At 31.6% G+C, this 26,190-nt stretch overlaps 2 protein-coding genes across 4 annotated transcripts in view; one reads left to right on the top strand and one right to left on the bottom strand.

The window, feature by feature from the left end:
- LOC134712054 (transient receptor potential cation channel subfamily M member 1-like) overlaps positions 1-13,034 on the bottom strand; it is a 57,286-nt gene extending 44,252 nt beyond the window's left edge. Inside the window, exons 1-2 of one of the 3 annotated variants that reach the window (XM_063573191.1) lie at positions 12,905-13,034; positions 286-501 (exon numbers count right to left, since the gene is read on the bottom strand). In XM_063573191.1, coding sequence (XP_063429261.1) covers positions 286-465 — 180 coding nt within the window. In that variant the 5' untranslated portion in view covers positions 466-501; positions 12,905-13,034. Of the gene's footprint in view, positions 1-285; positions 502-12,904 lie in introns of those variants that run through there. The other 2 variants (XM_063573192.1, XM_063573193.1) reach the window with 2 other exon arrangements.
- A 45-nt stretch (positions 13,035-13,079) lies between these two features.
- Positions 13,080-22,485, top strand: LOC134712055 (ADP-dependent glucokinase-like). Its single transcript, XM_063573194.1, has 5 exons — positions 13,080-13,500; positions 15,360-15,550; positions 17,016-17,112; positions 18,749-18,885; positions 19,500-22,485. The coding sequence occupies exons 1-5, from the start codon at positions 13,166-13,168 to the stop codon at positions 20,168-20,170; spliced, it is 1,431 nt and encodes a 476-aa protein (XP_063429264.1). The 5' UTR covers positions 13,080-13,165; the 3' UTR covers positions 20,171-22,485.
- Positions 22,486-26,190: the final 3,705 nt, after the last annotated feature.

Here is a 26,190-nt window from a genome sequence, read left to right on the forward strand (position 1 = left end):
ATTTTGTTGTTTTTACATGATTGTTTATGCATTTAGTTATTTTGAAATTTTTTATGCACTATTTTGTTTTGACTTTCTTCATGCATTTTGTTGTTTTAACTCTCTGATGCATTTGTTGCTTTGAAAACTGTTCTTGCATTGTTGTTTTGTAAACTATTAAAAAAATGTATTTTAATTCATCTGACATCAAATTCTCTTTTTGAGTCAGATTAACACAGAATAACTTGTATGTTGCCATACAATAAGTTTTTTCTTTAGATTATTTTATTTTCTATAATTTCTTACTTTTCTCTGTACACATCCTTGTGTTGAGAACTTGATTATCCCCCCAGACATCCCACAATTTTCTATCCATTTTAGATCAGCAGTATCATCCCCATCATCTAGTCCAGACAAACTGGTGACTGTAGCATAGACAGGGTCTATAAACACCACAGGGAATTCATCCATCTCAACCTCTGCCATGGTATCAATCAATTCAGCTGGTTAAAAAATGACCATCTACAAAATTAAAACAAACAATTATATAACTAAATAATATAGTAACATATCTGTCATATGTTAATTTATTTTGGCAAATATTTGGATTGCAAGATGTAATATTTCTATTACCTTTCAATAGAAATAAGTAAAAATAAATTATCCTTTGCAATTGTACAACATCTTTTTTTTTAATCAAAAATGTCTCACAGAAATATGCCATTTTTGGCATATATTCAATAAGAATTTGATGATGCTTCAATGAATGAACCTAATCCAAAGATGTTTTTAGCCTTGACCACATTTGAAAAAGTAAGAGTTACTTCTAACTTTTTTTTCTAAAATTTCAAAATTTGTTAATAAAATTGAGAATGGAAATGGGGAATGTGTCAAAGAGATAGCTTATGTTTTTTGGGCTCATTTATCATTGAAACAGTAATTAGACCCTTACCAAATGCGTAAAAATATTGATGACAAAATATTTAACAAGGTACATACATTGTATAATAAACTAAAATTAGTTTAATAACTTTTAAACAAAAATGCACATGTGTCGTGCTAAGCATACCCCACTCACAATTCAAAGCAAAAATGTGCACACATAACAACTTACTGTTTATGTTTACATCTCGACATCAAAGGAATAATGGACCCATAAAATTAAATTGAATGACATTATCTGCATCAACCATTCCTATTGACATGATTGATGTTCTGTGTAAATAAATAGATTTATCGCTATTTTGTGCATTTTTCCTTTGATCTTTTTTTGTGATAATTTTCATATCATGCTTCTCGCTTGATATGGAAAAATTATTGCTAGAAACTAAGGAGCCACGTGGCGTTACTAACGAAATTGACATTGAAATTGACAACGTCGTCACAGGTAAAATAGCGATAAACAGATTATCATTGGTCATCTCAACTCGATTGCTTTTCTCACTTTCGCTGTACCAGCTCAAGCGAGAAAATCAATCTCGTTGAGATAATCAACGATAATCTATAAATATCATGCATATATTCTGTCCAGAGTATCTAGTTAAAAATAAACGACGATACTATCAGGTGACTTATAATGGTGACATAAACTAAAACATATTATATGAGATATTATCACTAGCCCCCCTCCTGAAAAAATTGTCCCTTGCAAAATTAAAATAGAATATGGTGGACACCTAAACTACAATTCTGTAAAATTCCTATCACTCAGCAAAAATAATCGATAAATATTCCTGTTGTATAGCCAAGATTTGTTATAAATAGGTTTCTGACTTGCAGGAAATTATCAATATGTAAAAAGAACATTAATTCATCAATAATTTACAAAGCAAATACATTTCAATGACAACAATCTGTGATCTGTAGACTTATCAGAATTAGACATTGGTAATTGGGTACACTTTATCAAGTCATCAAAAGTGTCTCTATATCATGTATATTGGTCATCAAGTGAAAGTCAGAAAACCACTTTCATAACAGATATATAAAGTTTAAAACTGCTCATATGTAAGCTCTTTAATGCTATCTTTGCAACAGGTTATAAAGAATTGCCAATAAAAACAGCATTCTTTGGCATATGATTATTTCCTACATGTAGAATTGCAATACATGACTTTTATCTTTTACATCATTCAACCTATGTCAGTCCTTTACCTTATTTTTTATATACCTTTCACTCATAATCAATAAGGGACACAAATATATTTCCTGGACTCATTTATAGTTTGAATTGTATGCTGGAACCCCCCTTTTTGTTGGCCTATCAATGCATTTGAATGGGGACATATAGTTGGAACCCCTCCCCCCCTTTTTTTAAATGGCTAAATCCGCCCCTGGACATTGTGTTTAAATTTCAAAAAGATTTGATCAATGAGTTATTTTCATTATTAGGAAACTAAAGCTTGTGACTGACTAACACATGGACATGTTCATTACTTAATATCCCCTTTGTTTGGGGCATATAATAGATTGTGTAACTAACTAATTAATTAACTTATTTTACATAGTATAAAATACAGTACAAAAGGATCATAGCTGAAATACATGAAAATATAGAAAACATCAATAAAACAAACAAAAAAAGACAGCAATTGTGTGTGTCACTGTGTAATGTATAACAAACAATAGACAAAACACCCACATCAATAATATGCAATTATTCCCATGGATGAATAACTAATCATCATATATTAGTCTATATATAAAAGAAATCTGTTGAGAACATCAGTCTCCGAACAGTTAATTAAATATCTGTGTATGTTAACGAAGTAAAAGTACTGAAACAAATTTTCATATTTTATAAATATTTGCAAGTGCTTCTTAATTTTTTTAAAAGAGCACTACTAATTATAAGTATTGAAACTAATTTTATTTTATATAATACTTACTATATATTTTTAAACAGGAAATGTATGCACTAGAGTATTTCCTAGCAGAAATGTTTGAACTAAAGAAGAATCCACTACAATAATAAACTTCCTATTTGAAAATACCACTTCATTCATATTCTAAAACAAGTGTGACTGTCTGCGTAAAGTTCAATACTGTGTGGCATCAGGCCACATACTGACCCCTCAAACAGTTGTTGCAAGCAGGGTTCTTAAATGTGATGAGAGTGTGACACTCTCTTTACACAAGGCATCAGATCTTAAACCCCCCTCCAATTAGACATGTAAAAATTAAAAGATATATCTGATCAATAATTGAAAATATCTAATAAAGAATAAGAAATATCTTGAATGTTGGATAAATATTAATATGGTGTACCTGGTGATTCTTAAACTTTCATGGCCTTAATTATTTGTCACTGATCTTTAAAAAAAAAATTGTACTATAGCTTCAACTGAGACTTCTATAACTACTGTGTTATAGGAGTCACAAGCTTCAACAATATCAAATCAAAATTATTTCTATTTTAACTTTCGCAATAAAATATAGGCTAATTCATACATTTTTTCTATAAAATTTTAAGAAAATAATAGAAAAAAACTTACTGCAATTGCGTTTGTATTTAACATGATATAGTCATACAAGTTCAAGGTAGTGTCATATAATAATGATATTTCACCTGTAAATATTACAGATAGATGTATAATAATTGATTTCTTCCTCCTATTATATATAGAATGTTGTCATACATATGCTAATTCAATTAGTGAAGCATGAAAAGTAGTAAAATAACAAACATTTACAAAATTGTTTTTTTTTTATGTTTGACTGACACATTTACAAGTTTGATCTGATCAAAACCAGATTTCTTACTCTGTTAGTAGGAGTGTGACATTCCTTATAAGGGAGCAGAGATGTTCTATCAGATTAGACTTTAATTTACCTTTAATTGAATAGTCATAAGATAATATAATGTTTGTATGCACTTTTAGTATTTTTCTTGCTCTGATTTCTTATGCTTGACATGCTTGAATGGATGTGGCATAAAAAATGATGATGTCAGAAACGAAATAACAAATGTACTTTGTTTTTTAGATTACTGTAACACAATGTTTTATAGTATATATAATGTCTGTTAACTTCAATCTATATTCCAGCTTGCATACCCTACAACCCAAACCTAAAATGAGATTGGTGATTGTAGGTGTTTAAACGCCACTTTTAAGCGCCAAATTTGGGATATCATCATGATGATGGGGGTCAGTTTTTATAGGTGGAGAAAGACGAAGTGCCCAGAGAAAACCACCCCCCTTGATAGGAAAAATGACAATCCTTGTTAATTAAGATGGGAGTCAAGTAGTGTACCCTCATGAGCATGATTCGAACTCACAACTGCAGTGTTGACTGGCTAGTGATAACAGAACTGGAACTACTTAGACCACTTAGCCACCGAGGCCCCAACAAACCTAACTTTGAAGTCTGACAATAACATGTTGTATATGTTCCACACCATATGAGTTACCAAATGGTGTATATACCATGTATACTCAGATGTTCTAGTACATTTAACTACATTATAAGAAATTTTACTGTTATCAGCATTATATAAGTTGACCCTTCAAGGTTTACAAAAAAAATTAAAGTATTTTTAAAAAACAAATTTTGATATATTTACCCTGTTTAATCATACGAATTATAAAGTAAAGTGAATTTTACTCACAAGTTATAAATTACAGTAAACACATTTTTGCATGGTCATTATCGATTTTTTCCATAAGAAACATAATATGTTGTCTTTGACTTAATGAACCGTTAAACCATGTCAACTTTTAAACTCACAGGCACTTTAGACATTTAACCCTTTTTATCTTTTTTTATCTTTATTCTGGTCATTGGTGTTAAAAGTGTGATTTGGAAAAAATATTTTTAGTCATTATTGTTATACTGTTTAATAAAAAAAAAAGAGTGCACATGCTGTAATGTCTTGCCAGCTTTAATGACTATTGATTTTTTGATGAAAGTCTTAGAGATAAAAGTTTTTAAAAGCATTTACTTAGAAACTTGACGTTTTAAAAAATCTATGACAATGAGGGCAAAATCAGATAAATCATGTCAGACAGACATATATACCTTATAATATTTTTATACAAATATAGTTGACCTATTGATTATGCTAGGTGAAAAACAGACCAAAACACAAAATCTTAAAACTGACCAATGAACAATGAACAATGAAAATAATGTAAAGGTCAGATGAAACCTGCCAAACAGACAGGTTCATCCTACAATCATTCCATACACCAAATTTAGTTGGTTTATAGTACATGTACATTGTACTTAAAAAAACAGGCTAAAAAACAAACTTAACATTGACCAATGAATCATACAAATGAGGTAAAGGTTAGATGATAGCTGCTAGACAGACTTGTACACATTACAATAACTCCATACACAAATATAGTTGACTTCTTGTTTATGGTACATGAAAAACTGACCAAAATACAAAAATGCAGCATAAGTACGAGGAGTCAATTGATATTTCAATATATTTCAATCAAGTTGAACTATAAGTAGATCTTATTGAGCTAATGATCATTGCTCATCAAAGTTTTATCTATTCATCATAATTGAAGATAACAAAAATAAGTATGCCAATAAAAGAAATACCTATTTGAATTTTAAACACCAATATTTTGCCAAAAAGTTTCAATTGTTAAAAATCCAATGGTGAATTAAACTGAAAAGGTTCTACCAAAAGTTTGAACTATTTCAAATGTATATTATTAATCATGGTCTGTGAGTTTTATGCACTGTCAACAAGGTCAAAGAAGGTTGATGAAATCCTTTGAAATCAGAAGTCCATTACCAGTTCTATCAATCAACTGATACATTTTAAGCAATTTGAAGTCAAAGGTACATTATTTATTTTAATGCATCAGTAGCCTTTAAATTCTATAATGAGGAAAGTAAACTTTTGTACCTTCATGGTGTGCATAGTCCATTTAAAGTTTTAATGTTAGAATATTTTACAAAACTTATTTTCTTTTTATAGTTTGATCGTTTGAATGAAGTTTACAAAATACAAGAGATATGGTGTAAAATAAACTGTTGATAGAGATGCTTTGCCTGTTGGCAGTAAATTCAGAAAAACAATCAGAAGGACAGCAACATTTCTAATTAATTCAAAGTTACTGGACCATGACATAGAGGGCAGTGCATAAAAAGGATCTTCAAACTAAGATGTACTGATAGTAACGTAACTTTAAAGAAAATATCATTGTCAATCATAAGTTGTTACCATCAAACTAACTTTAATAGAAATAATATCATTCAAAATTGCTTATTAATTCAGTCACTGGACCAAGACCTTATAATAGAGGGGAAAGCCTAAAGATAGTCAACCAACTATGTATTGAAAGTAATGGTAACTTTTAAGAAAATATCATTTGACTTGTATCAATAAAACTTAAGCAGAAAACATAACTTTGAAAATTGCTAACTAATTCAGTCATTGAAACATGACCTAAGAGGCAGGGCCTGGTCTGGTTATTATATATAGTCATCAAACTGAAGAGTACTTGTTACTTAAAAGAAAATATCACAAGAAGACCAAATCAGAAAATATAACAATTGCTGACGCTGCCAACAATGATGCTGCTGCAAATAGAACACCTATGTCTTGCAATCTGTCTGTATCATTTTTGTTTTAATTCCTTGATATACTGGTGGGGGGTTTTTTTTTGGAGAAAAAAAAAAGATTTATGGTAAACTTCAATGAGACAAAATTTGTTGAGCTCTTTAAGTTGCCCTAGGTCTAGATAAAGTTGTGAATAAATTTTATGGAGATAATCAAAGGTTCACCATCAATACTAAATTCCCTAGAGGACAAAACACATTAAGAAATAAATGGAGACAAACATTGATAAGGTCACTGACTTGGGACATGGTCATCCACATTTGATGAGTTTAAACTAGTTTTTTAACACTTAACCCTCACCTTTAAAATCTCTATATGACATGTATGAGTGGAAGTACATTTATTTCTATGAAGAATTACAATTACAGTTGTAAGGGTTCTAAGGAATCAAGTGTCTTGCATGCTATTGCTGCTGTTAGTGTATTAGCGTTACATTTATTGCAAAATACAATTTATCAGTAAAATAGGAAAATATAAAAAACAATAACACTTTTTTCTTTGGATGTTTTTTTTTTTTAATATGAGGAAGAAGCTTCCATCAAATTTTTATAGCATTCCATAACGGTTCGATAAAACTGTATTTAAATTTCAACTGCTAAACAACTTATATGAAACAATTTATGAGCCAATGGAGTTATGGAGTTGTCTTGAGGGACATTTGGACTGACAATAAAATTTGTCTTGAATAGATTCCCATTCTTAATTTGTAATTTTATGAAAAAATGTTTCCTTATGTAAGACAATTGGACTAACATTGTAACATATGATCTGTACTAGTAAGTTGAAAAAAGACCTGATCTCAAGATTTTAATGTTATCTGGATATAAAAGTTTATACTTCAAATGAACTTATTTCAAAATTGAATTTGGTAATGTTTTTAATAAACAGTTATAAGGGCATTGGCAGCCACCTTGGCAGACAATAGTTTACATATATCAGTGTCTGAAAGGATTTGCCAAAGTCAAATTACACCAAATATAGTTGACCTATTGCAAAACGTTTTTCACCACTCAAACATGAAATGAGGTCAAGGTCATATGACACCTGCCAGTTGGACATGTACACCTTACAATCATTCCATACACCAAATATAGTAGACCACTGGCTTTAATATCTGATATATGGACTTGACCACACCACAAAAACTTAACCTTGTTCGAAGATCCATGAAATGAGGTCAATGTCAAATGAAAACTGTCTGACGGACATGATGACCTTGCACGGTATGCACATACTAAATATAGTTATCCTATAAATCATACCTTAATAAGGGAGCTACCATTTGATTTTTATGGGGGGGGCTAGGATGAAAAATTTTGTCCTGCCTTTTTTTTTAGTTGTAATCTCTTTTTTTTTGCCAAGTTACTCATCCTGCCTTTTTTTTTTTACTCAAAATCCTGTCCTGCCTTTTTTTTCAAATTTCATCCTAGCCCCCACCCCCCTAAAAATCAAATGGTAGCTCCCTTAGAAAGAAATTAACATTAAAAAAAATCTAAACTTTTTTTCTGAGTAGTCACTGAAGCATGAAAAGGAGGTAAGGAATAATGGACATATGACAGATGAAGTATGGAGTATCCAGGTCTTACACCTTCCAAAATATAAGGTTTTGAAGAAGATTGCTAACGCCACTGCTGCCACAGTATCACTATCCCTATGTTGAGATTTCTGTGACATAACTACAAAATTAAAAAAAAAAAAAAATGGGCTCATGATTTATTCTGGACTGACTTCAAAAAATCCTATTCCAACTGTCCATTTCATTAAACTATTCTTCACAAAATTCATCCTTTTATCTTTTTCATATGACACATAATCAATTTCTTTTCCTGCCCCAAGCAAGTATCATCTGTGATAGATCATATTTGTTTACAATGTTAAACTAGAACTTTCATCAGATTAATTCCTCCATCTTTCAAAGCACAATGAGGATCCTAATAATTACCCTGGCTTTTGATCAATTGTTTTACCACCCCTTTACAGAGAAATAATGCCAGACACAGCAATGCTTACATATTTGGCCTTTTATTTGTAGGCTGTAGGTCAATCTGTACATTCCACTTTACAAATGTGTTGTCTCCAGTGTTGTATCAAGAATGTTTTGTAAGGAGCTGGCACTGATTAGGCCACTCCAGTCATGTTTCAGTGATTCCCTATATAATCCCACAAAAGGGGGGGGGGTCTGAAAAAAACTCTCTCAATCTGCCTCTGGGCTCTGGTGTGTTTTCTCTTGATTAACCACTATCTGAAATGCTCATACTGAAAAATGAAGCACCAATAGAGAGTTATTCAAAATAAAATTGTCTATATATAAAAAAGAAAATGTGGTATGATTGCCAATGAAACAACTATCCACAAGAGACCAAAATGACATAGACATTAACAACTGTAGGTCACCGTTGGGCTTCAACAATGAGAAAATAGATATAGGAAGATGTGGTGTGAGTGCCAATGAGACAACTCTCCATCCAAACAACAATTCAAAAATTAAACCATTATAGGTTAAAGTACGGCCTTCAACACGGAGCCTTGGCTCACACTGAACAACAAGCTATAAAGGGTCCCAAAATAACTAGTGTAAAACCATTCAAACGGGAAAACCAACGGTCTAATCTATATAAACAAAACGAGAAACGAGAAACACGTATATATTACATAAACAAACGACAACTACTGTACATCAGATTCCTGACTTAGGACAGGTGCAAACATTTGCAGCGGGATTAAACGTTTTAATGGGCCCAAACCTTCTCCCTTTTTCTGAAACAATAGCATAACATCACAACATATAAAAACATACGATAAAATATCAATTGGCAGACTTAACTCAATCAAAAAAGCCCATATGCATAGTCAGCTATAAAAGGCCCCGATATGACAATGTAAAACAATTCAAACATGAAAACTAACAGTCTGAAAAAACTCTCTCAATCTGCCTCTGGGCTCTGATGTGTTTTCTCTTGATTAACCACTATCTGAAATGCTCATACTGAAAAATGGAGCGCCAATAGAGAGTTATTCAAAATAAAATTGTCTATATATATAAAAAAGAAAATGTGGTATGATTGCCAATGAAACAACTGTCCACAAGAGACCAAAATGACATTAACAACTATAGGTCACCGTTGGGCTTCAACAATGAGAAAAGCCCATATGCATAGTCAGCTATAAAAGGCCCCGATATGACAATGTAAAACAATTCAAACATGAAAACTAACAGCCTTATTTATGTACAAAAAATGAACGAAATACAAATATGTAACACATAAACAAACAACAACCCCTTAATTACAGGCTCTTTAAATGTATGAGACATTTGGACTCAGCTCAAATTGGTCAGTCCAAAATCAATTTCCATCTTTCCAATCCCATTTGTTGATGTTAAAAATATGTCCTTGTGTTAGACAGTAACAACTTCTGTCAAACATAATCATTTTTTATTGTCAAATGATCTGCAGGTATTATATCCTGTCCAGGATCATACCATATCATGAGAGCCAAAAAAATGAACACTCTGAATCTGATTATTTTTAAGATAGGATTAATTCCTGGATTAAGCCTAGACTCTTAATCCTAAAAAGGAATAGCTGAATCCTAAGGACTGAAGAAATTCTGCATATATATAAATAAAATTCATATGCTGTGAGTACAGAAAGAGTAACCTAATTTTACTTATAAACAAATCAGGAGATAAATTTCCAGTGTTAAATTCTTATGGGAACTTATTTGAAAGGTGAATTTTCAAATGCATTGATTCAAATTAATATAATACATGTAATTGACCATTAATAGTGAATAATTCTGAATTATAGTATATTTATACATGATATGAAGATCATAAAACTGATCATAAAAGAATGTAATACTCCAAATCAATATACAGTTATCAAATGTAAATGCATCTTAATATAGGATGCTTTAAAAAAGAGGGTAATTTTTATATAAACTCTTGCAAATTCATTAACCATATTTTTGGCACATCCCCATACACCTAATACTAGTAAGTCAAGAGATAGTTAAAAAGATTCTTTTAAAACAAGCATGCATAGGCAACACTCAAATGTACAACATAAGCATTTAACATTAAATATTATATTTAATTCCTGAATATTAAAATTTGAAGACATGATACCAACAAACATAAAAAGACATTAGAAAAGGTGACCAATTCTAGGGGAAATTTAGAGGTTAATTATCTCCACTATTAAATGTGTTATTTGTAATTTATCATTTTTTACTTTTTTTTTGTAATTTGAAATAAATCATTGCATAATTAATTAAAAATGCTATGTTATATATCAACTTAAACAAACTTCAGTCCTTTTATATAGGAATTTCAAATTCATGAACATAATCCCACAAATTTTCTACATCGAAATGCATACCCATGTAAATGTTATTAAAATGTATTATGTCAAAGTAAGAACCAATTGTTCAATGATTTTTTTTACGTGGATCGCTATTGGGTTGAACCTCATTTATAATGTACAATTTGAGATTGATCTATAAAGGAGAGTGGTAATGGGGGTACCTTCATGAATGACAAATAACGGTACAAATTCTTGACAAAGCTGTTAACAGTAATTTTTGATAAAATATATATGCACTTTCTTTTAGACAATCAAAAATCGTATAAATTTGACGAATGATGGAATCACTTTAATATTTTTCAAAAATAACGGTAACAATTATTATTTGAGACGTCTGACGAATCATGAGAAGGATATCTGGGTGAATCACTGTAAAATTTTAATCAATTTGACGCTAACAGTGAGAGGGGGTAAGAGGGGTCCTGATCCCGAAATCCCGGGCTTAAAAACACGAGATCCCGAAATCCAGGTCCATGTGGTGCTGGGGCAGCTATTTTAATATCACACAGCACAGAACATGTGGAGTTAACCCAGCCAGTTTCCAATAGAGGATCTATTTTATTAGGGGAATTAGTAGCTATCAAGCTAGTAATAGATTTTCTTATAATTCCAAACAACAGAAAAAACACTGAATCCATCCAAATTTTCTCAGACAGCCAATCAGCAATTGGAATTTTAACTTTAAATTGGAAATCAGATAATTATGGCAAAACTATTCATGATATTTAAATTGGTATATTGGCACTTAAATCTGAAGGAATCATTGTTTCCATTGAATGGACCCCTGGACACGCTGACATACAAGGTAATGAACTAGCAGACCAACTAGCTAAAAAAGCAGCACGGGAGGCAGAAAAAATACAAAGCATTCCAATATTTACAAAGCAAGATATACAAAAAGGAGCAAAAGACAGTGTGATGGTAAAATGCCAAAACCGATGGGACACCAGTGATAAAGGAAGAAGATATTATGCCTTTCAACAAAATGTAAAAAATACACTTCCAAAAGACAAGCTGTCAACTGAATTATTTAAGAACAGGATATTGCAATTTAAACTTTTACAAATCAACAATATGCCCAGCACTCATCGACAAATGCAGCTGTGGACAAGTAGAAACAGTTGAACATTACCTACTGGATTGTGAAAATTATGAGGAGGCTAGAGAAAAACTCCGCTTAGCACTCTACTTCATAACAGCAAAACTAACACTTGAATCTGAAGTATTGTTAGCAACAACAGAAAATGATAATTACAAACATCACATAGAAGATATTCAACATTTGTTAGGGGTCTTTATTAAAGATACTGGAAGGTTCACAAAATAGATAGTTAAGGTTTTATAAGGGTTAATTATTTATTCAATTTTAATTTAATTTTTTGGGGTAATTAATTATTTAATTATTTTTTTAGTTATATATTTTTTTCTGCAGTGCCACATCATAAATACAAATGTAACAATGAGTTTTATACAAAAGTGACGTAAATTTACCACTGTGATTCAAATTACAGAGAGATTATAGTGTCAAGTTGACACTTCTAAAGACTAAAGACATCCCAGACTTAAAAACATGAAATCCCAAAGTCTCGAAAGTCGAAAAAAGAATTCCCGGATCCTGAAATTAAAAACAACCGATCCCAGAGTCCCAATAAAGGTCCTATCCCCCCTCAACAGTAGCGGGAAATTACCTTTTGACGCTGACAGTAAAGGGCATTACAGTAGACTCCACCTAATCGGATATCGGTTAAACGAATATATCGGCTATTGTAATATTATGTCTACCATCATAAAGGAACCATTCAGGTCTGCTTCAAACATATATAATACATGTATGATATGCATCTATTGATCCAGATATCAATTATTAATATTAATATATGTACATGTATATGATCTTAAATTTGGTCCCTGATTTATCATAGACATAGATATGTGTCTCACATCAGTGCAAATATCATAGTGTCAAATTTACCTAGAGGGTTTAAAAATAAAGAATTTCAACTGTCCCTCATTTCATTTTCTTTAAGGGTTTCACTATAGACTAATGTGATGTTAACAACGTCTACCTTCAGTTTCACTTTCATTGTTTTTTTCGTGTCTTATCCGTCGTCGGCTCAAATTTTACGAATAATTTTCAACTTCCGGAAAGACATGCAACGACAACAACTTTTTTAGACTCACGTTGTCAATACATGCTTATTTTATATCAAGAACGAAAAATCAGCTAAAAAATATGTCAAGTTTGAAGTATTTGTTCGTTATTCCCGTCCTTGTTGCCTTGCTTGCTTACTTTTATCCATCAGATTACGATTATGAAAACGATATGAACGAGCGACTTAAACAAATTTTGTCCGGGTTACTCCGAGCAGAGAAGAAAATCGCACAACCAAAGGCGAAAATTGCAATTGGGTTTGGTGGTTGCCAAGATATGTTTGTAGATGGTCTTGCACTCTTAGATGCTTTGAAATTTGAGGCCCCAGAAAACCCTGAACACTTTATGTCTGTTGATACTCAGCAGGAGTTGACAAAGATGATGGCATATTTCTTTCAGCATGGTGCTGCAGCAGAGTAAGATAACTGTTTTTATTGATATTTTATGAAATTTTCCTTTGATCTTGCTGACTGATAATTTTCCTTCTCGTCGGAGTCGAGTGAGATGAAAATTGTCACTATAAACTAAGGGGGCATGTACATGGGGCGTTGCTAATGAAATTGACAGTGTCGTCATAGTTAAAATAGCAATTAACAGATTATCGTTGGTCATCTCAACTCTATTGCTTTTTTAAGTAATGCCGAACTGGCTTAAGCGAGAAAATCAATCTTGTTGAGATGATCAACGATAATCTATAAATATTGTGGTAGATTTCCTTTCATATCACGCTGATCATGCTGATTATAAATATTGTGGTAGATTTCCTTTCATATCACGCTGATTATAAATATTGTGGTAGATTTCCTTTCATATCACGCTGATTATAAATATTGTGGTAGATTTCCTTTCATATCACTTTGATCCAATGAAATGAGTTACATAAGAAATAATCTGCTTCTTCCTCCAACTTCTGTTTAAAAGGTAAAATGAAAAAATACTAAAAATTAAATGAGCAACATGAACGAATAGAATTAATCATTGTGAATTGAAGAAAACAATACTCCTTAATATGATCTTATAGCTATTTTGAAATATGTCCTGGTTGACCTGAGAAACTGTCCTGCTTGAACATGTTGAATTATTGACGTCATACAACAATCACTTTTCCATTGTGGCATCAGATACTTTTGTAAATTTGTTAAAGGTGGACAAATACAAACATTTTTAGATATATATACATTCATGACAGTGTACATGGTGTCTGTACATGTAAAATGTATGTTTATAAAAGTACATGTACAACATGTACAAGAGTTCATGTACATGTATTATACATTTGTACATGTTATATTTTTATTTGTAAAACTGTGATAAAATGACAGATTTTGATTAGTTGATACAAACTGAAGAGATATTTTGTTGTGCTCTATCCCATAGCTAACACTCTTTTACAGTTTACTCTTCATATGCTCTTCATCTTTCTTTATGGAGAGCTTATAATGATCAATTGTAGACCAGTTTTATCCCTTAAAAAATATCATTGTCAACCTTAGCATCAACACAGATTTTTATCTCAGGATAGCAATTCACAATCTGCAAATTACCCTCTCAACTATGTTATTTATTTGATATATTATTACATTTTCATTGGTTGCAATGAATTACTTTGATTTCCCAGTGAAATAAAAACCGATAATTTCACATGTGAAATAAACATGGTTATAAACAATACTAATAGGCGTTCACGGTTGTCAAGATGTCGATTACGTCGGATCAAAACAAATTGTAAATGCGAAGTACAAAATGTAAAAGATACAATGTACAAATGTATAGTTCCTAATAACATTCCACTTTGATTTCACACAAAAAGCCTTTTGCTAATATATCAAAAAGTATTACTTATCAAAGAATTCAAATAGAGAAAATATTCAACTCATGGCCGAACAACACTGATAATTAACAAATCCTTCCATCTGTCCCACTTCATGTTAAAGTTTTTGGTCAAAGTAGTTTTTGATCAACTTAAAACTTAGTACACATGTCCCCTATGATATGATCTTTCTAATTTTAATGCCAAATTAGAGTTTTAATCGCAATTTCATGATCCATTGAACACAGAAAATGATTGAGTGAGTACAAATGTAGGTCATCTGTGTCCTATTGGAACACATTCTTGTTTTTTAAGAAATAATCTTTACAAAATGTGACAAAAAAGCTCTGCGACCCATACATACAAAAATAAATGTAGTTCCATTTAATTTATGATATTTAAAAAATTAATGATATAATCTATATTTTAGAAAATTAATACAAACTCCTTATAATTTTATTTTAGACGTTATGTTGGAAATGAAACATTATTTAACCAGTTAACAAGAGCAGCTAAAACAATTCCTGGATACAGAGAAGCTATAGGTGGAAATGCCCCTGCCATGGCACAAAGACTGGCTCAGGAAGGTGCAGAAGTTCTGTTGGCTGCTAAATTATCAAACAATGCCAGGAAAGCACTTCATTCTAGTTTACATAGTAAGTATTACCAATGTTATTTCAACTGAATCGGATGGAGCGTATGTTTTAATTTCCACAAGGACAGTCAATTTGAAGATGTATGTGATGAGGATGATTGCCATTATAATTATTATTGAATTCTAATCACCTAAAAGTGTCACCAAACGCATATACAAAAGAACTGAGTGTATGATATATGGGATAAATAACTAGACACTTCACTGATGAGTTTATCCCAAAACTCCTGTCTAAAGTTGGACTGGTCTTTAATAGGTGAACTATTTAAACCCTGTCAAGTGAAATAAATATAGTAATAGTTCATGTAAATGTACATCTTTATCAACCATGTTAAGGTTCATGTGGACCCTATGGCTAAAATGGACGTATTTTCACCTGAAAATTTTCTCTTAGTACAGGCAAACATGTGCATCTGAAAAAGTTTTAAGGTATAGCATGCCCTAGATAAATAGAATTGAATTGCATTTTATGATTTAGAAAATTCATATCTTAACTGGATTTTGCCGTACACTTTTTTTCGTCTCTGCAGAAGATGATAAAATTAACAAACAGTTGAGTTTACCTTGATATGGTCCAGTCGTTTACACAGTTTAAATATCCAATAATTGTCAGGTATCTATTGTCCATCTAATGTCCATGTCAATTAAAAATGCTCACTTTAATTTTTACCTGTGGGGAAGTTTTCAAACCTGTTTCCCAACTTAGTTTATTTTGGCACCTTCTGGAGGAATGAAAAAAAGTGCACGGCAAAATCCTGGTAAGTTTTTATTTTTCTAAAACATAAAAAATACTTAAAATTCCTTTATCTAGGGCATGCTATGTCTGATTTTTTTTACAGATGCGCAGGTTTGTCTGTACTCAGAGTAAATTTTGAGGTGAAAATACGGCCATTTTAACTAAAGGGTCCACATGAACCTTAACATTTGATATAATATTCAGCCAGCATTGTTTTTATCGTTGTTCGCTGTTCATGTATACATGTAGCTTGAGTTAATTTGGCTCTAACTATAGGAAATCGGACAGGATATACTTAAATTTTGATAATAAAACTTTTGATTTTACAAGAATGAATAAAAAGATCTAAACTTATTTTCAATTAAAAAAATCCAACCATTTAGTGAGCATAATAACAATGACCTGAACATATGTCAATGTGGGAACTAAATTACAGAAGCACTGATAGATTTTTGACTGCCAGATCCCACTTATTTTATTCTTATTGAAAGTTCTGTAATGTATATATTATGTGTTTGCCAATTGTTCTGTTACTTGCAAGTACCATTGAATTCAATCTTCAAATAGCATATAGACCTTATTTTAAAACTGCTTTAGATACAATTTTACAAAACAGAATAATATTGAAAGACACTGTATTATAGGTTAGCCTTTTAATTTATTAAATAGTCATTTTTCCACTAGGCTATGTGTCACATAGTGTTCCAATAAACACATATTTTTTTTGTAGTACTTGGAGATGTTCTAGAAAAAGATGATATCCATTTGATTTTAGAATACAAAACAGGAGATAAATGGGGGAAATTTACCTCTCCTAGAGCTAACAGGTTAGTAGCAAAGTCTTCAACAGCAATCATACAATAAAGATTTTAAAGAACATTTGGTTATATATATATATCTAAAAATAAGGAGATGTGATATGATTACCAATTAGATAACGTAACTATCCACCCCAATTCAAATGAAGATACTGAAAGAAGTTATAGGCAACTGTATGGCCGTCAACAATGAGAAAGATCCATACTGTATAGTCAGCTATAAAAGGCTTGGACATGAATATTGTAAAACAATTCAATCAAGAATTTAATTGTTAAATAGAAATGAGAATGGAAACAGGTGTAAAAGAGACAAAAAGTTGCCATCATTGAACAGCAAAAATCCTTTTTGTAATGTTAAAAATCAGTGAATACTGTGAAAGTACTTTAATTTGTGGAGTACCAATTTTGTGGTTTTCGTGGATGACTTTATCCATGAATTTCAGTGTCCAATGAAATAAAACAACCATTGTACAAATCAAGACATGAAAAGATCCCGGTCATCGGTAGGTTTGACTACTGATATGATTTAGAGAATATATTGAATAACGCCAAATCTGAGAAATTCAATACTTTAATAGCAGTCACCAAACTACAAACGCAAGATTATACCCATTTAATAACTGTACAACTTTTGATCTATTAATTCTCATAAAAATATTTTTAATCGATGAAAGTCAGATTTCCGCTGTTGATATGCTTGTATGATAAAGTGTTCATTTTATATGAACATATGGGAAATAACAATTTCAGGCTGGGCTTGATTTTGAAAAGAATTATTTTACAATTCAAGATATGTCCGTTAAGCGTCCGTTTTATCCGTTGACGTCCGTTCTGTCCGGTGGAAAATTTTGAGCATGTTCAAAACTTTGAACAGACGTCCAACGGATAAAATGTCCGTTGAACATCCATTGCATCCGTTTTGTACGGTACTCGTCCGTTTTGTATCCGTTACATGTTCGTTTTGCATTCCTTGGAGATCTGGTAGACCAATTCACCAACGGACGTCTACCGGACGCCTAACGGATGCCTAACGGATATAATGGATGTGAAACGGACATTAACAGAAGGATAACGGGTAAAACGGATGCCTACCGGATGTAAAACGGACAAATGCCAATTGAAATTTCGCATGGTTTATTGCCTTTAATTATCAGATTATTTTGTTCATCCGTTTTATCCGTTACGCTTCCGTTAGGTGTCCGTTTTATCTGGTACTCGTCCGTTGGATGTACCGTCAACGTCCGTTCTGTCCTGTACGTATCCGTTTCACGTACGTTCAATGTCCGTTGTGTGTCCGTTAGGCATTCGTTACATGTCCGTTAGTACACCAACGGATTCCCAACGGATAAAAATTTTGTCAACGGATAATTTTTTTTTATTCGTTAGGCGTCCGTTCGAGCTATCCGGTAAGGTGTGACCGAGGCTTAAAGGCTTTAATTTTTCAATTTTTTTTTTAGAAAACTAAAATCCATGAATTTAAAAACCCATGAACATGTAAATATTGCTTAAACCACGAAAATTGAAACCCACGAATTAAAATACTTCCACAGTAAGTAAAAACATTATTTTACCGATATGCTGCAATTGTAAAGATTAGCTACTGTCACATCTCTAATAATTGAGTTTTTAAAATTTGTCATTGAAGGTTTATAGTTCACAGTGACAACAGTAATCCCTTATTGGAGACAGTAGATGATTTAGAAAAGGAAATCCTAAAGTTTGACCCTTCTGTACTTATTGTTGGTGGATTACAGATGATGGATAATTTTCCTTTTCAAGAGGGTATGATTTGATCAAAAGCATTTAAAAATTGCTCCTATGTTGCATATTCTTGTACATATGTACCAATAACATGTGGATAGTATTGTTATATAAGTACTAAGAATAATAAACAAATGATGTTGAATTTATTCTAATGAACCATTCCTTATTGCTTAGCCACTGAGAATGTGTGCTAGAGGAATTTTCTCTCTCTCAAATTTTAAGTTTTAAAAACCCTCAGATCCCAGGTGTTGTGACTATTACAGTAATTCCACACAAATCTATTGATAATGTGAACAATGATTCTTGTATCAATTTCCAATCCAATAGCCAAATGCTTTACAATATTTCGCTATTTTAGGTAGTCTGTACATGTGGTAACATCAGATTAAAACTTAGTACACATGTACCTTTTCAATTGAACTATTTGATAATATGCAAAATAAGGGTTTTGACCTTGATTTCACAGTTCACTGAGCATGGAAATGTCATAACCACTGATTGAAAACAGTCACAATAAATATAGAAATTTGAAATGAAAAAAATTATAATGCAATAAAAAACACGACTGGAAAACATAATTTAAAGTTCATTATAGTCAAATATGATGAATAAATTCATTTTGTCATTTTCAGGTCAAATGGAATCAAGACTTGGCAAATTGAGGTCACTACTGGCAACTTTACCTAGGAATATAAATACACATTTTGAGATGGCTTCATTCTCTGATCCATCACTGTTACAGAAAATCATCAGCACAGTGGTTGAGTATTCAAATTCATTAGGTATGAATGAGCAAGAGTTACCTAACCTTGTCAGCATATTACAGTATGGAAATGTTTCTCTCCTTTCTGATGCTCACCCAAGAGTAGCGTCTGTTTTAGACCAGATGAGACAAGTATACAAGCTGTTGAAAAATACAAAGGAAGTTGATGGAAAAAGAAAATTAACCCGTCTGCATGTCCACACTCTTGCCTACCAAGCCATATTGACAACCAAAGGTTCACCCTGGAAAAACACAATGTCTGCCACTGCTAAAGCTTCTTTGACAGCTCATCGACATGTTTGTGGATCAAATTGGATACACACACAAAAGTCAAAGCTATTGTTGGATGACTCATTCTCATCTAGTATATCAGCCAGTTCCACAAGAATTCCAGTACACGAGAAACGTCCTGTGTCATGTTGGGATGAAGATGATTATCAGATTTGCGTTGCCCCTGTGTTAGTATGTACTCAGGTAAAACAGACAGCTGGTGGAGGCGATAACATATCATCAGCAGGTCTACTGGTACAAGTCAATTAAACTTTTGACTTTCATATTTGTTGTTGTTTTTAAAACAGATTCCACTAGAAAATATGTTTAACTTTGTTTTTATGTGTACTGCCAAGATATGTTTACGAAATTTGCCATTATTTGAGGTACTTAAATTAAAAATGTGTGTGTGAAACTGGCAATGACATTTTAGTGATGAAGTAATCAATACATTTGTAATATGATAAATATTTTTTTTCTTCGTGTAGCTGTTAATTCCTTTTATTTTTTAGCTGTAAGGATTGGAACTGAATGAATGAAAAATGAAATAAGTAAATTATGGTTTTTGTGTGATAGATATTTCAAGCTTATTATCATTTACATATATCAATATGATTGGTTTTGTAAGCTATATATCCTGGGACCACATTGTATCAGCTTTTCATTGACGTATATAGTTTACTATATTTACATATTATTTTGCACTGGTAATATACATTTTGTAATATCACACTAAAATTTGTATATATATGAACTAACAAAAATGGCGTAATTTTACATAGAAGATCTTGGTTTTATAATCTTTTGGGGAATAAGAAATTTTAATGGGAATCTTTTTTAATTTTGGGATAAAACAAGGTTGTCAATAATTTCCAAATTTCTCCATTCAGGTCTTTATATCAAAATTGTTGTACATGTAGTTTTATATTGAATTTAACTCTGCTAAGTCTAATATAAAAAAACAAGATATGTTATGAATCATTTATGATTGCCAATGAGACAGCTCTCCACAAGAGACCAATGACACAGATATGAATTAAACAACTTATGTCCTTTTGTTTTTAAAACTTCCTAGTTCTTTGTATAGATTTTGTTTTTCATTTTCAGTTTCTTGTCTCTTATTATTATTTAATAAATGTCTTATTCTAGTCTTTTAATTAATAATCATCCTCTATTATTCTTTTCAATGTTTTTTTTATATTATAAACTTGTTATGAAAATACCTCTCTTTGTTGCTAATTTATAGTTTTAAATATTTATGTTATTACCCTTTGCTCCTTGAAAAAAAGTATTAAATCTATATTTAACATGTTTTCAATGTCAATCATGGTGCTAGATAAACAAAAGAGGTGAAAAATAAAACATTTTTTTTTTATAAGTTTGTTTATTTATAAATGTATAAATATGATAGTTGTTCCAATAATTTGTGGCACTCAAAGATTTTTTTAATGCTTATTACTGCAGTGTTTGTGACTTGTTTTGATGAAAAAGTGATATAACTTTAAATTTTATAATTTTCAAAAGTGTTTCAATTAAACTTCTTGATCAAGTGTCACAATTTATTGGAAAACAATCATAAGCCTGATCCAGAAATCCATGATCATGTCATAATATCAAGTAAAATAACTGATGATGTGCAATTTTTGTTGTTGTAGATTCTGAATTTCATATTTTGAGGGTAGCAGGGTAGCAAACTCGATGTGTATTTTATTAACATTTGTTAAAGCAATGAAAAATTTAGTTTCTTATGCTATAGTATGTTTAAATTTATAAGTTGCAAGTCTATTTTAGTTAAACCTATCTGGTAGCATGCATGTATAGAAATCATCTTTTAAGAAAAAATATTTGGAAGTGTTTATTATTTTAAAATTGGCCGTTTCAGAATCTAAAGCATCATGGGTAATTTCATTGTTCGTACCCCAAAGTGAAAATAACGTTATGTCATTGGTTGAATTTCCATTGTTTATAACGTTTTAAACCAATCAAAACGCTTTGGTGTACGCTTTTGAAAATATTACCCAGGATGCATTAGATTCTGAAACGGCGAATTGCAAAGACCAGCTAAATGTTGTTTCCATCTTGAGTGTTAGACCTTTATGTTTTAGAAATCTATATTTTTTTTTATTAAATGATGCAAAGTGTGTTATGCTTTAAAATGTTCCCAGTTTTTAAAAAGCTTTTGACTAGACCAATACAATTTTTACACGGAAGAACATTTTATTAATTGTATATTTCCAGAAAATTATGAGCACTTTTACTAAAATTTCATATGGAATTTCAGTCATCAGCTTCAGTAAATAATGCAACCATGGTTTAAACACATTTTAAAACACAACTTGCATACTAATTGATGTTCAATATTTTGTGTTAATTAGTTATTTTAAAATGAATGTTAAGTAATATAGACAATAAGTTATGGTATAATTTTGTAGATGATAAGGATTGAATAAATAGATTTTTTTCTTCAGTAATTTTATAGGTATATGCTATGCACAAATTTCATGTTCATATATTTCATTAGCAGTTATCACAGTTGTTGTCCAATTTATTATTGTTACCACTTTGTAATAAATTAAATCCTTCAATTTTTTTACTTCTTTTATTTCAATGAGGCCATTTATTCTCATTTCTGCTGATCTTCTGATACTCTATTACATCACAAATTTCTTAAACAAGAGAACTGAGATTGGATAAATCATTTAAGCAATTTGTAGATATATTGTGAAAGTTTAAAGCCTTTTGAATACACCAAATTAAAGGTAAGTGACTAGTAGTACTGACTACTCAACAGCATATATTAAAATGAATGAAATTCTCTGCATTTATCAGTTGAAAGAAGCCAGCTGTTGGGACACCATTCATGTGTTCTTTACCTTAAAGCTTATAATAAGTGTATAGACCATACTACTAACTAGATGTACCATTTGCCCATCTTCGCTAGCCAAGGGTGACAATCCACTCCCCTCCTGGAAGTTGATTCTAACCCTTGGCTAGCAAAGATGCCATTTGCCATGAAGGATACATAACCAAATTTTACACTTCAGTGTCTTTTTATTAAGTTTCCTGTCAACAAAGTTTAGTAACCTTCACTTCTATGTTTATGGCTACATCTACATGTTAGGTATGAAGTTTTATCTGGGAAAGACAGCTAGACTATATACCATAAGATTTAGATGCCCAGTTTAGATGACATGACCAATACTATTTCAAAGTTCAGTGACTCAAGTCTTTTATTCATTACTGATACATGTATTAATTTTCAATTAATTCATAGTTCAGAGCTCTAATATTAAGTGACCTACGCATATATAACTAGGTGTAAGGATGCATCTTAGGGAGAATAGCATAATCTAGTAAAAGTTAAGTCATTCTAACCTTCACATAGCTTCCATGCTTCTCTGTTTTTGTGTGGGACAAATATAATTACATTACTTTGGCATTAGATCGCACATAGGAGTAGCAGTGGCTGATCCAGAGAGGGTAGTTTGTTGGTTGGAAACCCCCCTTTTTATACCCCCGCTTTAAAAAAGGGGCGGGGTATACTGTTTTACCTCTGTCTGTCAGTCCGTCCGTCAGTCAGTCTGTCCCATGAAACTTTCGTCACATTTTTCTCAGGAACTAAACATCCACCCTTTCTGTAATTTGGTATCAACATTTATATATGTCAGCCATACCGTGTGATGCGTTTTCCGATTCATCACTTGACAACTTCCTGTTTACCGAACGCTTGTAGGATTTTACACATGATAGCCAAGTTGAAAATTTTCGTCACATTTTTCTCAGGAACTGCAATACAAGGATTCCTGAAATTTGGTTTCAGGATTTATATAAGTCAGCTATACCGTGTGATGCGTTTTCAGATTCATCACTCGACAACTTCCTGTTTACTGAACACTTGTATGATTTTACACATGATAGCCAAGTTGAAAATTTTCGTCACATTTTTCTCAGGAACTACAATACAAGGATTTCTGAAATTTGGTTTCAGGATTTATATAAGTCAGCTATACTGTGTGATGTGTTTTCAGATTCATCACTCGACAACTTCCTGTTAACCGAACACTTGTATGATTTTACACATGATAGCCAAGTTGAAAATTTTCGTCACATTTTTCTCAGGAACTACAATACAAGGATTTCTGAAATTTGGTTTCAGGATTTATATAAGACAACTATACCATCAGATGCGTTTTCAGATTCATCACTCGACAACTTCCTGTTTACCGAACACTTGCATATTTTTACACTATTAATATTATCCACTTGCGGCAGGGGTATCATCAATGAGCAGTAGCTCGCAGTTTCACTTGTTTTGGATGATCAATGCATTTGAATAGGGAATAAATTGCTTCGCTGAGGGCAGCTATATACAAATGCAGAGGTCCAACCCTGACCAGTTGTGGCAAAAATGGACACAAATATTGGCTTTTGATACAGGTCTGAATTCAGCTTGTAGTTAAATTTTTGACACATAATAGGTTTTTGACACAGAACAACTGTAGTCAAAGAAATTGAAATTGGTTATATGATTTGAATTAATATTCAATTTTTGCCTTTGTGCAATCCACTATGTTTATGTGAATTGTGTATTGTGTTTTTCATCTCTCCTCCTTTACTAATCATTGATATATTTTTGAGATCTCAATATAAAGCTTTACTACAACTATCACAATAACTTGACATGATCCAAGAAAATAATAGGCCAAGGTCATATAAACCAAACAAGAAATACATGTACACCTTACAATCATTCAATACACTAAATATACTAGACCTATTGCTTATAGGATATGAGATATTGACCTTACCATCAAAACTTAACCTTTTTCACTGATCCATGATTGAGGTCATGGTCAAGTGTACGCACATACCAAATATAGCATCCTATTGTTCATAATAAGAGAGAAATTAACGTTTACAAATTTTTTACCTTTTTTTCTCCAAAAATGGTAACCATGATAATGAGGTCAGACAATTTTGTAACATGAGGCATCTACAAACAAAGTATGAAGCATCCAGGTCTCCCGCCTTCTAAACCATAAACGCTTTTAAGAAGTTGAAAAACGTTGCCGCCTGACCACTATCCCATGTCCATCTTTCTGCTGGACAAAAAACTCGCCACTGATCAATGAAAATGATGTCAAGGTCAAATAAATCTGTCACACTGACTGACCTTTTGCACATTTTACGAATAAAGAGACAGGACTGAGAACATTAAAAAGTAAATTTGAGTTTTATAAGTTTCGTAACATTTTGTTAAGGTAAATTAAATTAGAAAACAGAACATTTGTAAAGGGGCTTAACTCTAGAACAAAAAAGTGACACTAAATATAGTTGACCTAAAAAGTCGAACCTGATCTGTAAGTCGTGGTAATAAGCATTGTTTCTAAGTTTCATAACATTTGGTTGAAGAAGACTGATGTTTAATAGTGAACAGAAATGGAAAATTCAGCAATTGTTCTATTAGGAATGGGGCATAACTCTAGAATGGTTATAATGACCATAAAAGGACAACACAAAATTTTAACTTTAACCACTGGACCATAAAAAGACAACACAAAATATAACTTTTAACCACTGAACCATAAAAAGGAAGTCATGGTCAGATGACACCTGCCTGTTGGACAAGAACCTTATACCAGATATATTAGACCTATAGCTTAAAGTATCCGAGATATGGATTTAACTTTATTCACAGATCTATGAAGTAAAATCACTATCAAATGAAAATTGTATGAGACCTTGCAAACTAAATATAGTTACACTCAAACTTTAATATATATACAAGAGAAATTAACATTACAAGTATATTTAAAAAATAATGAGGTCAAGGACATACGATAGATGGAAACTTTATAACAAAAGGCATCTGTATACAAAGAATGAATCAACATTGTTTTGTCAAATTTATAGCTTTGTTTTCCAACAGCAAGATATTGTGCAATTGTAATTTGATTTTTTTTTTCTAAAGCAATAACTAATAGTCTGCTCCTATTAAAGGGAAATAAACAGACTAAACATTGGACATGAACCATGAAAATGAGGTCATGATGAGATGATACCTGCCAGCCAGACATGTACAACTTACAATCATTCCCAACACCAAATGTGGTTGACCTATTGCTTATAGAACTTGAAAAACAGACCAAACACAAAAATTTATCATCGATAAATGAACCAAGTCAAATAAAACCTGCCAGACTGCCATGTAACCATTTAAATATTCCATTCACTCTAGCTATCCTTCAACTAGTATTTGAGAAACTGACCTTATCATGCAACTTTAACAC

The sequence above is a fragment of the Mytilus trossulus genome, chromosome 3, assembly GCF_036588685.1.
Source record: "Mytilus trossulus isolate FHL-02 chromosome 3, PNRI_Mtr1.1.1.hap1, whole genome shotgun sequence".
NCBI classification, from domain to species: Eukaryota; Metazoa; Mollusca; class Bivalvia; order Mytilida; family Mytilidae; genus Mytilus; species Mytilus trossulus.